Consider the following 12145-nt stretch of genomic DNA (forward strand, 5'->3'; position numbering starts at 1 on the left):
CACCACCCCAAACCACGGAGACCTCGGAGGTTTACCAAGGTAGGGAACAGGAGGCAGTGAGGCATCTAGGGTGAGCTGACCTCCAACCACATATTTCAAGCGCTAGAAAGCCACCCCAATAAATGTAAATGTATTCCTCTGAGTGGTTGCCCACCTCAAGTCTATCTATGAACACATATACAATTGTGACGGGATGTCCTCACACACTACCAGGTGTCATGTTACATCTTAGGACTCCACTTGATCTTTAAAAACCAGGTTTGATGAAGAGCGGGTCTGCACTTTATAGTAATGAAGGCACTTCTAACTATTCGACCCATGATGTCAATATATAAAAAACAATATGCAACAAACTGTTTTGTATTCCTATTGGGTTTTGTATGATTTACATCGTTCATTAGATCAATAAATGTGAATCTAACTCACTGCCAGCCTCCAGACTTACTGTTAAACGTAAGTAACATTTTCATTTGTGAGCGGTGGTTGTCTAGCCTAATGGACCTGTTTTTCAACTGGAAGTGCATGTTCTTTGGCTGAGGGGAGTTGCCACTTGGTCGACAGCAATTGCTATCTATAATGTACTTCCCCGCTGTCTTTTCTTGATTCATGTGTTAATTGGAGCTTTTAAAACTCTGGGTAATGGCTTTCCACAGTGAAAGATACATAACATAATTGCTACATTGTACCCAAACAGTAAAAATGTAATATTGGCTAACGGCATGTAGAGCCCTGTCTCTTACATTATCAAGTTTTCTTCCATCGTGTAGAACCTTACCACGCCATTGAAAAATCCTCAGCACCACACTGTAGAATGATGGCCCTACTTGTCATTATGACCTTCGATGTCATACCATCACACGCTGCTTTTAAATCTCAATTTCCAATCCTGTTGGTGTGCTCTGCTGCTGGGTCAAAGTGGGCAGTTTTTTCCAAAGTTTAGCATTTTATACCGGGCTTTAGTCGCCACATTATTCCATTTGACATTTATGCAACTATGGTGTACATGTATTCCTAAAATGCAGGCGATATTACGCTCCATATTCAATATTGTGGATTATTCTCTTATTATAGATGTGTTCCGATATCAAAATGTGCATGTAGCCAGACGTAATACAAGCGAAGGATTGTGGCACAACACCTGCTCATTTTGCACTGCACCTCTTCTGTTTGCAGGCCCCCCTCACTGAAAGAAGAGTCATTTCAATGTTGATAACCGTATTACTTAAGAGAGACCATGTACTATAGTACCACATAATCTCATGCATGAGGGGGCCTGCAAGCAGCCTGCCAAATCATGCATGCTAGTGCCATGCTATGGGATAACATACTCTAAACTTCGAGCATTATAAGGATAGTGTAGCCAGTCTCAGTGTTCCATGACCATATAAAGGAACTCAGCCTTTGGCTTTTTGCTTCTATATGGTCACTGAACTCATCTGTGGCTTTTAGTAACCTTTTACTATTCAGTAAATATATTAATAGTATTGTTACACTTTTTCTTAATGGAAATGTCTTATTGTTTGGACAGTTTTAAGCAATGTGTTGCCATTTCTCCATGTGAAGGTTGTCCCATTGATATCTGCATGACTATTTAGATATTGTTTGCCAGCTCCCATTGAATATTATAAAATTGCAGCCCAAGCTTATGGTTTAGAGGCTTGGCCCACTTGGATTTCTACATACTTTATCACATCTTGTATTTTGTCCCAGGCTGTGTTGTGCTCCTTGTTTTACCAAAGTAGTTAGATTTTGTTGTCTTTGTTGCATGTCTTGGGTCATAGTAAGTCCACCATTCCTGACTTTTTGACTGTTACCCCCTCTGCATGAGCTAGGATGATCGGAGATGTCAGGTGCAGGCAGGAATAGAACTTGTGTGAAGTTCTTGCTAGGAATTGTCTTTCAACCTGTAGCGTTTTTATATAGAAAGGTCCAACTGATCATCTATTTACTGAAAAACAGCATTTTGCTTCAGCTTGAGGAGCTCTGGGAAAACCTATAGCACACCCAAGTATCATAAAGCAGCTTTGCATTGCATGCTTCTGGTAAATACTTGCAAGAGTCATTCTGGTACTATTTATGTCATGATGTCTTTCTGGTACTGTTTGTGTCTCGCAAATTAAAGTTATCCATTTTTCCTATTTGGAAAAGCAAACTTATTTCTTGGTTTTTTTTAAATATAGGCCACAGAGTCTGACTTGGGCACGTTTTCTACTGCCGACATTGACGCTTTATCTTCACAGCAGCGCATTGAATTCCTAGCACTGCTGCTGCATGAGGTAGGTTTGGTTGAATATATTCCAAAATACTGACGTGCACATTACTTTCACAGAAGCATTGCTTTTAGCATTTAACAAAAGGTGCCAATATATTTGACAAACTAGGAGTGTAGGCAGAGTGTTAACTGAATGTCAAGAATGAGGTTATATTTTTAAATATTGAACCGAACGATGATCAGTGTACAGAGTTTGAGGTCCGAGATCCATGGGTAGCAATGTTTGGAACATTTGGAAGGAGCCATGTCTGTGAACCGACCTGTGAAAACACCAAAGTAACCAGTATTTAGAATTTTAAGTAATGTTTGTCATGGGGATACATTCCAGGTTCACCCAGTCCTGAACCTCAACATGTTTGTGGGTTTTACAAAAGGATCCCCGACGGGCGTAAATGGTTTTACCACTGTGTAATTCTGCATCACAATGTGTAGAATTACTGTGTAGAAAATACCACGCAAAGAATGGGAAGTCATGCGAACAAGGCATGGTTTGCTGTATACATCTTTGAACGGCTATAAACTTGTGTGACTGTGGCCATTTAAAAACCCCAATCTGCTGATTACCTGTGGAGCCGTACTGAGGCCCGAGTTTTGCCTTCTCCTGCCGTGCTAGGGGGGGACTGTCTCCAGTCAACACTACTGCTGTCCAGAAGGAGGAGGAACCTCCCAGACGCACAAAGGCGCCTGCAGACTCACGCAGGGATACCTGGGCGAGGGTAGGTGGAGGCAATCACCTGACTAGCGTTCTAGCCCCAAATAGTCTAGCCTGTGGGGTCAATGTTTGCCAGATAGTCTTTCAACTTTACCTTTCCCTAACAGACGTATGCGATCTATTGATCAGCACATTCGAATGCCACGGTACAAATAATCCAAGAAGTAGTGATTGCGCTCACATCTCAGTCTGGGGCGGTCCGTCTGCCCTCCCCAACCCAAAAACCATATCTAACCCTAGATCTAACCAACTTACAGAATTTCCAGGCAGGAGCATAGATACTACCCATTACTCCCCGAACAGGTCTAATTCCAAATTCAACACAGAAGTGCTGAATTTGGCCTCCGCTACCTGCCACTATGTTCTGGTGTTAGCAGGATTGTCCCAACTTAAGGCACATGCAAAAACAACAGTTGATGGACAGAATGCAGAACAATGTCATACATTCACCCCAGTACAGAGATCTGGGCCTAAATCCATTGTTTTTTGCTCACCATGCCATTCCAGTTGGAACCCAGCCATATGCAAATCAGTCTTGACCCTGTGCCCCATGGGAACAGTCCAGCCCGAACTGCCAATCCAGGTCCTCTCTGGACTGGAAACAAGCATCCTAGGACCGGTTACAGGCTTACCCAAAACAGGACGATCCTCTGTTTGTTTAGCCATATGTGTGAATATTCCAGCGTGGGTTAATGTAGGAAGCTGGCTCTGTATATACTATGCCAAAGTGAGGTATAGCGTACACAAAGTTCAGTGGAACCCCAAAGGTAGCCAGAGTTAAAAGTAGATGGCACCTTTCTCTCTATTTGTGGTAGTGTGGGTGAGCAGTAAGGCTTTATCAGAGGTTAGTGTTAAGCATTTGTTGTACACACTCCATCAGCAATTGAATGTCACACACTCAAAGACTGAACTCAGACCAATTTTGTTTGTATAAAAATATTATTTTAGTTATTTTATTTCCTAGAACCAAGAAAGCCTGGCACAGGTAAGTGATTTATACTGTGCAGTAATAATACGGTTTAAATTGCAGTTGTATCAATACTTTGGTTTGATTACAGTAGAATCACTGGTAATGCAATGCTTTAAAATATAGTACATATGCTTTGTATTGACTCTTCAATAGGATGTCATGTAGATTACTTTTCTTACACAGTGTAGTATACCTAGATACTGCACTGGGACATTTCCTGTAAGCAGGTAAGTAAATGCATTTTGATTATTTGGTTACAGTTTTAGAGACTTTTATAGATTTTCCAACTCCCCACTTAAAAAACTTTTTCATAGAAAAACAGTCGGTGTATTCCTATGTGAGGAAATAGTGTCATCACCAATGAGGCAAGCCAAAACAACAGTGAATGTTTCTGGGCGGCCATAAAAGATATGTGAGCGATGGGCCAGATGGTAACACCAATTAACTGTAATATAACTATGAAGCATGGGAGGCACATTTTTCACCGATATATATGCAGCCCTGTCTCATGATAACAAGATATCCAAGCTGCCCTTCATTAAGGAGTAATGATGTCCCTGGCTGAAGTGGAGAAAGCCATAAATCAGAGTATGGGTAACAAGGCTCCGGGACCTGACTGGGTGCCCATAGATCTCATGAAACATAAGCCAGATATTTGGGCTCGCTCTTTCTTAATGTTTTTAATAATCTAGTTTGCTCCCGGTTACCAAGCACATGGTCAACAGCACATGGTCAACCTCTGTTATTGTACCTATTTTTAAATAGGATGACCACTCCCAACCAGGTTGCTATAGGCTCATCTCATATCGCTGAGAGCCGAAACGTCATGCGCTAACTTGTACTGAGTAAATAATTTGCACTAAATTGGTCCGTGTCTGCGTTTCCTTGCCTGGGGGAATGCCTGAGCGAATGGAGTAAAGATGCGGTGTGTGTACATATATATATATATATATATATATGTGTGTATATATATGTATATATAATAATATTCGTTGAAAATCCTGGGTAGGGTCCTGTACACAAGATTAAAGATTGGGCTGACTATAATTCCATTCTGCACCCCTGCCAATATGCTTTTGAACATCATGTAGGTGCAATAGAACAGCGTCTTAATCTAAACTTAATAATTAGGAAATATACTATCGCCCAACTCTTACCAATATATTTGGCGTTTATGGATTTGACCTCAACTTTTGACTGTCAATCGATCTCGCCTGTGGTCTATCCTTTTAGAGAATGGATGAGACACTAGTGCACTTACTGGGCTATCTACACAGCGATATGAAAGCTAGGGTTAGAACCCATACACACAGGGAGTTTCTAATGATATTGGGGTTTTTAGAGGGGTGAGACGAGGATGTGTTTTAGCCCCATTACTTTTTATTCTATATATTAATAATTTACATGGGTTTGTAACAACCCACACCAGTGACGTCCCAAGAATGAATGGCTTTATACTCCCATCCTTATTGTATGCAGATGATGCGGTCTTAATGGGCCACACTCCTTAAGCCTTGCGCCTTTTAGCACAGGGTTTCGTGGATTTTATGGACTCCTTAGATTTACACACTAATTTTATAAAATCTTTTATTATGGCCTGTGGCCTGAGAAAGTATACGATAAACGGCCTTTCTGTCGGCAACCAGAGTTTACAAATCACTAGCACTTTTCCTTATCTGGGTCTGGTCTTTCTTGCTAACAGTCTATGGACGGACCATATTGTCAACTGCCCGAATACGTTTTCCAAGTCAATTAATGCAGTATTTAGCATTCCTCCAACCGAGGTGGGTGGGCGCATTTTACCTATTTTAAAAATTAACAAAATTCAGTGTACACCCACAGCAACCTATGGGGCAGATGTTTGGGGTATTTTCGATTGCTTTAATATCCAGAACAACGAGAATAGATTCTGCCACAAGCTCCTGGGCGCCCCCACAGGTAATCAGCAGAATAGGAGTATTTCATTTGACACAGTGAATGCCGTTCAAAAATGTATGCAGCAAACCATGCCTTGTTCGCACGACTTCCCATTCTTTGCGTGGTATTTTCTACACCGTAATTCTACACACCGTGATGCAGAATTGCACAGTGGTAAAACCATTTACGCCTGTCGGGGATCCTTTCGTAAAACCCACAAACCTATGCGTGCCATAATGAATTAAATCTACACTACGTTGAAGATTTTATTAGAGCCCGTCCTGCTCTATTTTGACTAGCAATATGGAAAAACAAGGCGGTGCCTCATACCGGAGACATTATAGCAGATTGCCTTAAATATGAGAACGGTATGGATATCCCATGGTTAGCAGAGGTGAAGACCAGTTTATGCAAGACTAGCCACAGACACGTTGTACAACCCTTACTATTTAGATAATGTTAATAAATGGGAGCTTCGTGCTGACCTATACAAGTGCTTTCACGCGAATAGAGCGGCTAAAGAATCCAGGAAATCGAGTGTGGCTTTGTGTATGAACATCTAGAATGACTATCAACTGGCTGGTTAGCGGATTAAACCTATGGGCCGCTGGGAATCTGGTTTTCCTTTTCGTTTAAGGGCAGGCACCAACTATGCTTCCCTTTAGGTATTCAACTATTGTTGACCTTGTTCCCTGTCCCTGTCCAGGCCAAACCCTGTTACACTTCCTATTTTTGTGCCAGTACTGTAAGCAATTTGCATATGGCTGGGGTGGTGAAGTGAGCTAAAGAGTGATGATGTATTCAAACCAGATCCGTGACTGGGGGTGAGTGTCTGAAATGTGTCAGTGCTCCATCCATCATGTCCTTGTGTTTGCTTTGTTTGCCCTAAGTTGGCAGGGTATGCCGAGACGTGGGTCCCTTTCTCACTTTGCCACTGGATTCAAGCTAGCCTGGCTGATGAGTGGTGTTACCCTGAAATCGGTCCCAGGATTCTTTTCTGGTCCAGCGAAGACCTGCCTTGGCAGTTCGGGCTGGACTGTTCCCATGAGGCTCAGGGTCAAGACTGATTTGCATATGGCTCGGTCTGAACTGGGGTGATTAGTTGAGCTAAAGAACGATTATTGATTAAACCCATATCTGTGGCTGGGGGCGAGTGTCTGGAAAGTTTCAGTGCTCCATACATCATCTCCTTGTATTTGCTTCATATGCAATATACAAAACTGCGCTGCTCTAGGGAAGATCTTGGTTAGTTCAGTTTGGGAGAGAGGTCCCGCCCACTCCCCTGCCCATATTTTTCATTTGCTTGTGTCCTTCATAAATGTAGGCTTCTGATTGGTTAATAGGCTTGTTAGTCCCTCCATAGTAAGGCCTTGTCATTTGTAGCCTTCCATGGCTACTGGCCCATTTACTTGGTTGTTACTCGGGTACATGTTATTTACTCTTGTAAGCACTATTCTTGTGATTGAGTTTCTCCTACTTTAGGCATGACGACGTTTGTAGTCCTGCTCAGTGATTCACGTCTCGTGCTACATCACACACTATGGCAGCAACACACCTTTAATTTTTCGGCACAGCGCCTGCAGCGTCTTGCATCGATGGCATTTAAGATCCCTCCCCGCAGCCCAGACTTTTGAATTGCCGCTGTGAAACTCCCCAGCAGGCAGGGTGCAAACAAAGCAAGTTCACCCCTCCGATGCTCACAAACCCGGCGAGGTCGTCGACTCATGCTCATGTACGCTGAGGGTCTCGAGAGTGCAAGAAGCTCGAAGCTATTACTATTGCTTTAACTGGCTCCTTTGTTTCTGAAAAAAGCGCAATAAAAAAACAGGAGGGCTGTACTCTGCCAACCAAACTCCGCTGTCTTCTTTATTTCGGATTTTGTGGGCTTCTTTCACCGAGCGCTGCGTTGGGCTCTGGTGCTAGAGTCTTCCGTTGCCGGCTGTGAACTGCGGCACATACCTTTCTTTCTGCACGGCTGTCCTTTTTAGGTTTTGCCTAGGCAACATATGCGCTGTCTTGGGGAAAGATGCTGTATACACTATAGTGGGGGAAGCTCCGCCCACTTTCAGGCGACACATCTGATTGGTTACAATAAAAAATCCTGCATTTCCATTGGTTGTTGCCGTCTTAGTCCCGCCTCCTGGCTGCCATGACGTCATTTTTCCTGTTCCAAGGCTATCAGCCCCTTTAATTGGGAAACAGTTTTGTTTCCCTATTTCTCCCGCAGTCAGTAAATCTTTGTACCATAACCACCCCCCACCCCATCCAGTTGTTGCCTTTTTTTCATGCCCGCACTTGCATTTAAAATGCAATAGGTCTCCGGTAAATCCGAGTCCTATTGCATTTTAAATGCTTTTTGTTCGTGTGATTGGTTGATGAGGTCGCATTCTTTATCTCGCATGTGTACGATATCTTGCATCGTACGCATGCGCAACAAAACAGTGCAGTTTTCCCAATTCGCCACTTGTTTGTGTCCTGTGGACCACGCCCCCCCCCCCCCCCCCCCCCCCCCCCTGAATTCTGTTGCTGGCTTCCCGCGCGCCAGGGCATCTCGGGGGCAGAAGCAGTGGTCCTGCCTGTCTCCGGTTGTTCTCAGAGTTCCCCTCACCCCAGACCCCCTATGAGTGCAGCCTCCCCCCCCTCCCCTGACGATGATGCATTGCCCTCTTGGAAGCAGATCTGCCTTCAGATTAAACTCTCTCATAGGGAGCCCCCCGCAGCACAGCTGCGGGCACTTAGTCTACATCGGGTACCCCATGTTCATGCCCTACCGGCCGGTGGTGCTGCTCCCACCCAGCCTGCCCTAGGCTGGGTGGGGGCGCACCACCAGATGCCCAGCCTGGCAGTCAGCTTCTGCTTCAACCTGGCGCAGGGCATGGCGCGCACCTCCACCCTCATGGCCTCCTTGCCCGGACGCTTACCCGGCTCCCAGCAGCACCAGGAGGCGCTGCGCAAGGTCGGCTCCCAGAGCCTGTAGGGGGCCCTAGACCGGGCCGAAGCAATGCAGAGCGATAGCGAGGAGGGCAACACCTACCTGGTCAAGGAAAGCTCCATGCTGGCTTTCAGCTCCGCCGAGGCGGCCCTTGGTAAGTAAGCGAGCACTTCTGAACGCGTGATCCTCAACATCGGCTAACAGGGTCCTGGCTGGGGGGTGCCGGGGTTCTTGGTGTTCGACACTGAGCAAGTGACTGTCAACATCACAAAGGGTCTCCTGAATTCAGAAAGAGTCGCCTGCCCTCTCTGGCCCACAAATAATACCACTGTGCGTGTTCATGTCGGTTATCACATAGATGCACCCCTCAACATAACATCCAAGGGGCGTCCGGGGCCCGTGATCACTCTCAATGACTGCCTGTGTACATCAGATATGTAACTTTCAATGTGTATCCCAGTGCCATATCAGTCTCCTGACTCGGGATGGGGAGGGTCGAGTCCTGTTCAGATTACCATTAGGTTTTGTAACGTGTCCCTCAACAGGTCCCAGGAGTCTCGAGAATTTTAGGGGCTGCAGGGAGGTGTGTGTGTGTGGGGGGGTGGGGGCGCATCACATGGGAAAGGTCTCCTGTATTCAGGGAGTCCACAGTACTGTGCATGTGTATTCTATATGCTGCACCTCTTCATCATGTAACACGAGTCAGCACCTACTTTTTTTTACATCTTCCTCTGCTGAGCACTAGCAGTACCCAGCACACTTTAAGCCTTGGCTAGGGCATAGTCATTACAAGCAGAGGCACGCAACACCGCATGGCTCTGTGCTGCCCTGGGTGCTCACTGTACACTCGCTGTTAACGGGGCTGCACGAGATTCCTGGTACACTTGGGTGTTAGCACTCACTGTATATTGCGGCAAACTTGGACAAAAAGCGGTACAAAAACAACCACTTCCGGTACACAGAGACACATACATGCGGTGTACACATGAATTCAGTCAAATACTGTACAATGACGCATAGACACTGTGTACGGAGGCAAGGGGCCCACTGTACACCGGGGTATGGGCAAAAAATGTGCTCAAAGGCTCAAGCACTCAGTACGCAGGGGCACAGGCACTCATTGTACACACAGGTGCGGATTCCCACCATACACAAATACACAAGCATTCACTGTAAACAACGGGCACTCATAGAGAGAGACACAAGCACTCTCAATACTTCTAGAACACAGAGGCACTGGCACTGCATACATTTTTTAAAACAACTCCATAGTTGTTAGTTATTTAGCTTATGGAACTGTCAGCTATTCACAAAGCCAATAGTCCTTGCTTGTTAACACCATGCGCGCTAGCGGAATTCCGCTCTCATGCTGTGATTTGCGAAAACGCATGTTACGTGACCAGCTGGGCTCGTCATCAGCGTGCGAGGAGGCTACGCCATGACGAGCCCAGCTCGTCATCAGCGTGGAAGGGGTTAAAGCTGTAATGTTACTTGATGTATTACCCATCTTGATGCAATGGCAGAAGCAGCTAAATGCCAGTCGGGCGGCACACTATGGTAGCACCGATTTCGGCTTAAGTGTTAACAAGCCACCCTTAATTACATCGATCACACCTTTGAGAAACACCCCAGGTTTTTTCATCCTACTTAAAGCACTGTTCACGGAGGTACAGGTTGTTTCAATAAAATACAGACATTCACTGATCTTTAACCCCTCCCCTGCTGGTGACGGAACGGCTCCGTCATCAGCCGCGGTTTCGCTGTGCTGATGACAGAGCGGTTCCGTCACGGGCCGCTCGGCGCGCCTGCGCTGGGCGTTCCATTAAGCGGGCGGGGCCGTGACGGAACCGCTCGGTCATGAGCACAGCGCGACCGCAGCTGGTGACGGAGCGTGTCCGTCACCAGCATGGGTGCGCCGGGCGGCCCCCCCCCCCCCCCCCCCCCCGCCCCCTTAGCGCTGTGGCGGCAATAGCTGCCGCCGCGAAGGGGTTAGGATGCAGTCACTCACTGTACGCAAACATAGGCGCAGAAATAAGAGCCCGGGGCACACACGCAACACAGACCCTTGGTATACATAGAAATAAATGCAGGCACATACTGGGTGCATGCTCTCACTGTGCACAGAGGTACTCAAATCAAACTTGTTATCAGTTCTTATCCTCCATGCCCCTTCTTTTTTTCTACTCACTTGTTCTAACTAGAATTTCCAATCTAATCCTTCGTTCCATTTTTTTCCTATTCCTCTCCTCTGACGCTTCCCTCCCATTCTCCAAGATCACCTCAGATTCTTCACTTTATTCTTACCCTATTTAATGCTTTTCCTTCTTTCTCTCTCCTTTACATTTGCTCCTCCTTTTCAGTTATTTGCATGTTTTAAGATCCCGGGACGAGGAGCAGAGACCGTATGGCTCCTTCAGCTCTCTTGGTTCCTACACTGCTCGAAGGACCCACCACTGCTGTTTTGCGTGTTGTGTCAAGCAGCGCTTTATCTGTAAATATGGCGGCTGCGCCTTTTGCCACACTTTGTTTAACTTGTATTCTTGTGTCACGTTACTTGTTTACACTTTGCCGCTTAACGCCTGCAATCTGTATGCCCACACTGTTAGATTGCAAACACAAAAAGGAGAGCGACTGAGTGGAGCAAGAGAAAAAAATGTATTCGAAATGACATGGCAGTTTTTATCTTGTTTTGCGAACATTTTTCAAAAGGGTTCGTGGTTGTTTAACATTTGCAGTAATCAGACTAATATTAATGTTATCACACATGCCCGAAAAGACCGCATTGACATAACATGCAGTGGGGGTAACTTTGTCAGCTTGTAGATGTTGCTTCTGTTTGTATTTGAACGTAAACCGCAACCTGCGCTCCACCCATCTGTGTGCACCGCGGGGTCCGTGCCGAATGCCTGTGTCAGGTTGCACCTGCGGCGCTGAAGCCCTTTGAAGCCAATGGGTGTTGCGCGCCTGACCCCTACAGGGAGGTGCAGTTAACGCCCGGTGGACTGGGGGGTGGGATAAATGTATTTCGAGATGAGCATTGTGCATGTTGAGCACTGGATAATTAGTGTGACCGTGCAGTGAGGGCGGTGTTCAGCATTTCACCCTGCAGCTTCTCTGGTCTGCACGTTGATGCTGGCACCAGGCTATGATATGATTATACCACGATTTCAGTTACCACGCATGGCTTTACCACGCGAATTTTACCTCGCAAGTGGCTTTACCACGCTGGTATTTACAACGTAGCATTTCACTACGCGTTGCAACGTCTAACCTTCACGTCTTTCTCCACGAGCCCTTACTTCCATCCTCCTTTGAAACAAGCGTCAAAACACGTATACCAAA

The 12145-nt window shown here is 45.8% G+C and overlaps 1 protein-coding gene and 1 pseudogene across 2 annotated transcripts in view; both read left to right on the forward strand.

The window, feature by feature from the left end:
- LTA4H (leukotriene A4 hydrolase) overlaps positions 1-12145 on the forward strand; it is a 260821-nt gene that overhangs the window by 202089 nt on the left and 46587 nt on the right. The window contains exons 16-17 of one of the 2 annotated variants that reach the window (XM_086952055.1): positions 2181-2276; positions 3949-3969. In XM_086952055.1, the coding sequence (XP_086808181.1) occupies positions 2181-2276; positions 3949-3969 (117 nt within the window). The remainder of the gene's footprint in view (positions 1-2180; positions 2277-3948; positions 3970-12145) is intronic. The other variant, XM_086952056.1, reaches the window with a different exon arrangement.
- Positions 8492-8988, forward strand: LOC147658888 (homeobox protein GBX-2 pseudogene; annotated as a pseudogene).

Source organism: Lissotriton vulgaris, unplaced genomic scaffold (assembly GCF_964263255.1).
Source record: "Lissotriton vulgaris unplaced genomic scaffold, aLisVul1.2 SCAFFOLD_1587, whole genome shotgun sequence".
NCBI lineage: Eukaryota > Metazoa > Chordata > Amphibia > Caudata > Salamandridae > Lissotriton > Lissotriton vulgaris.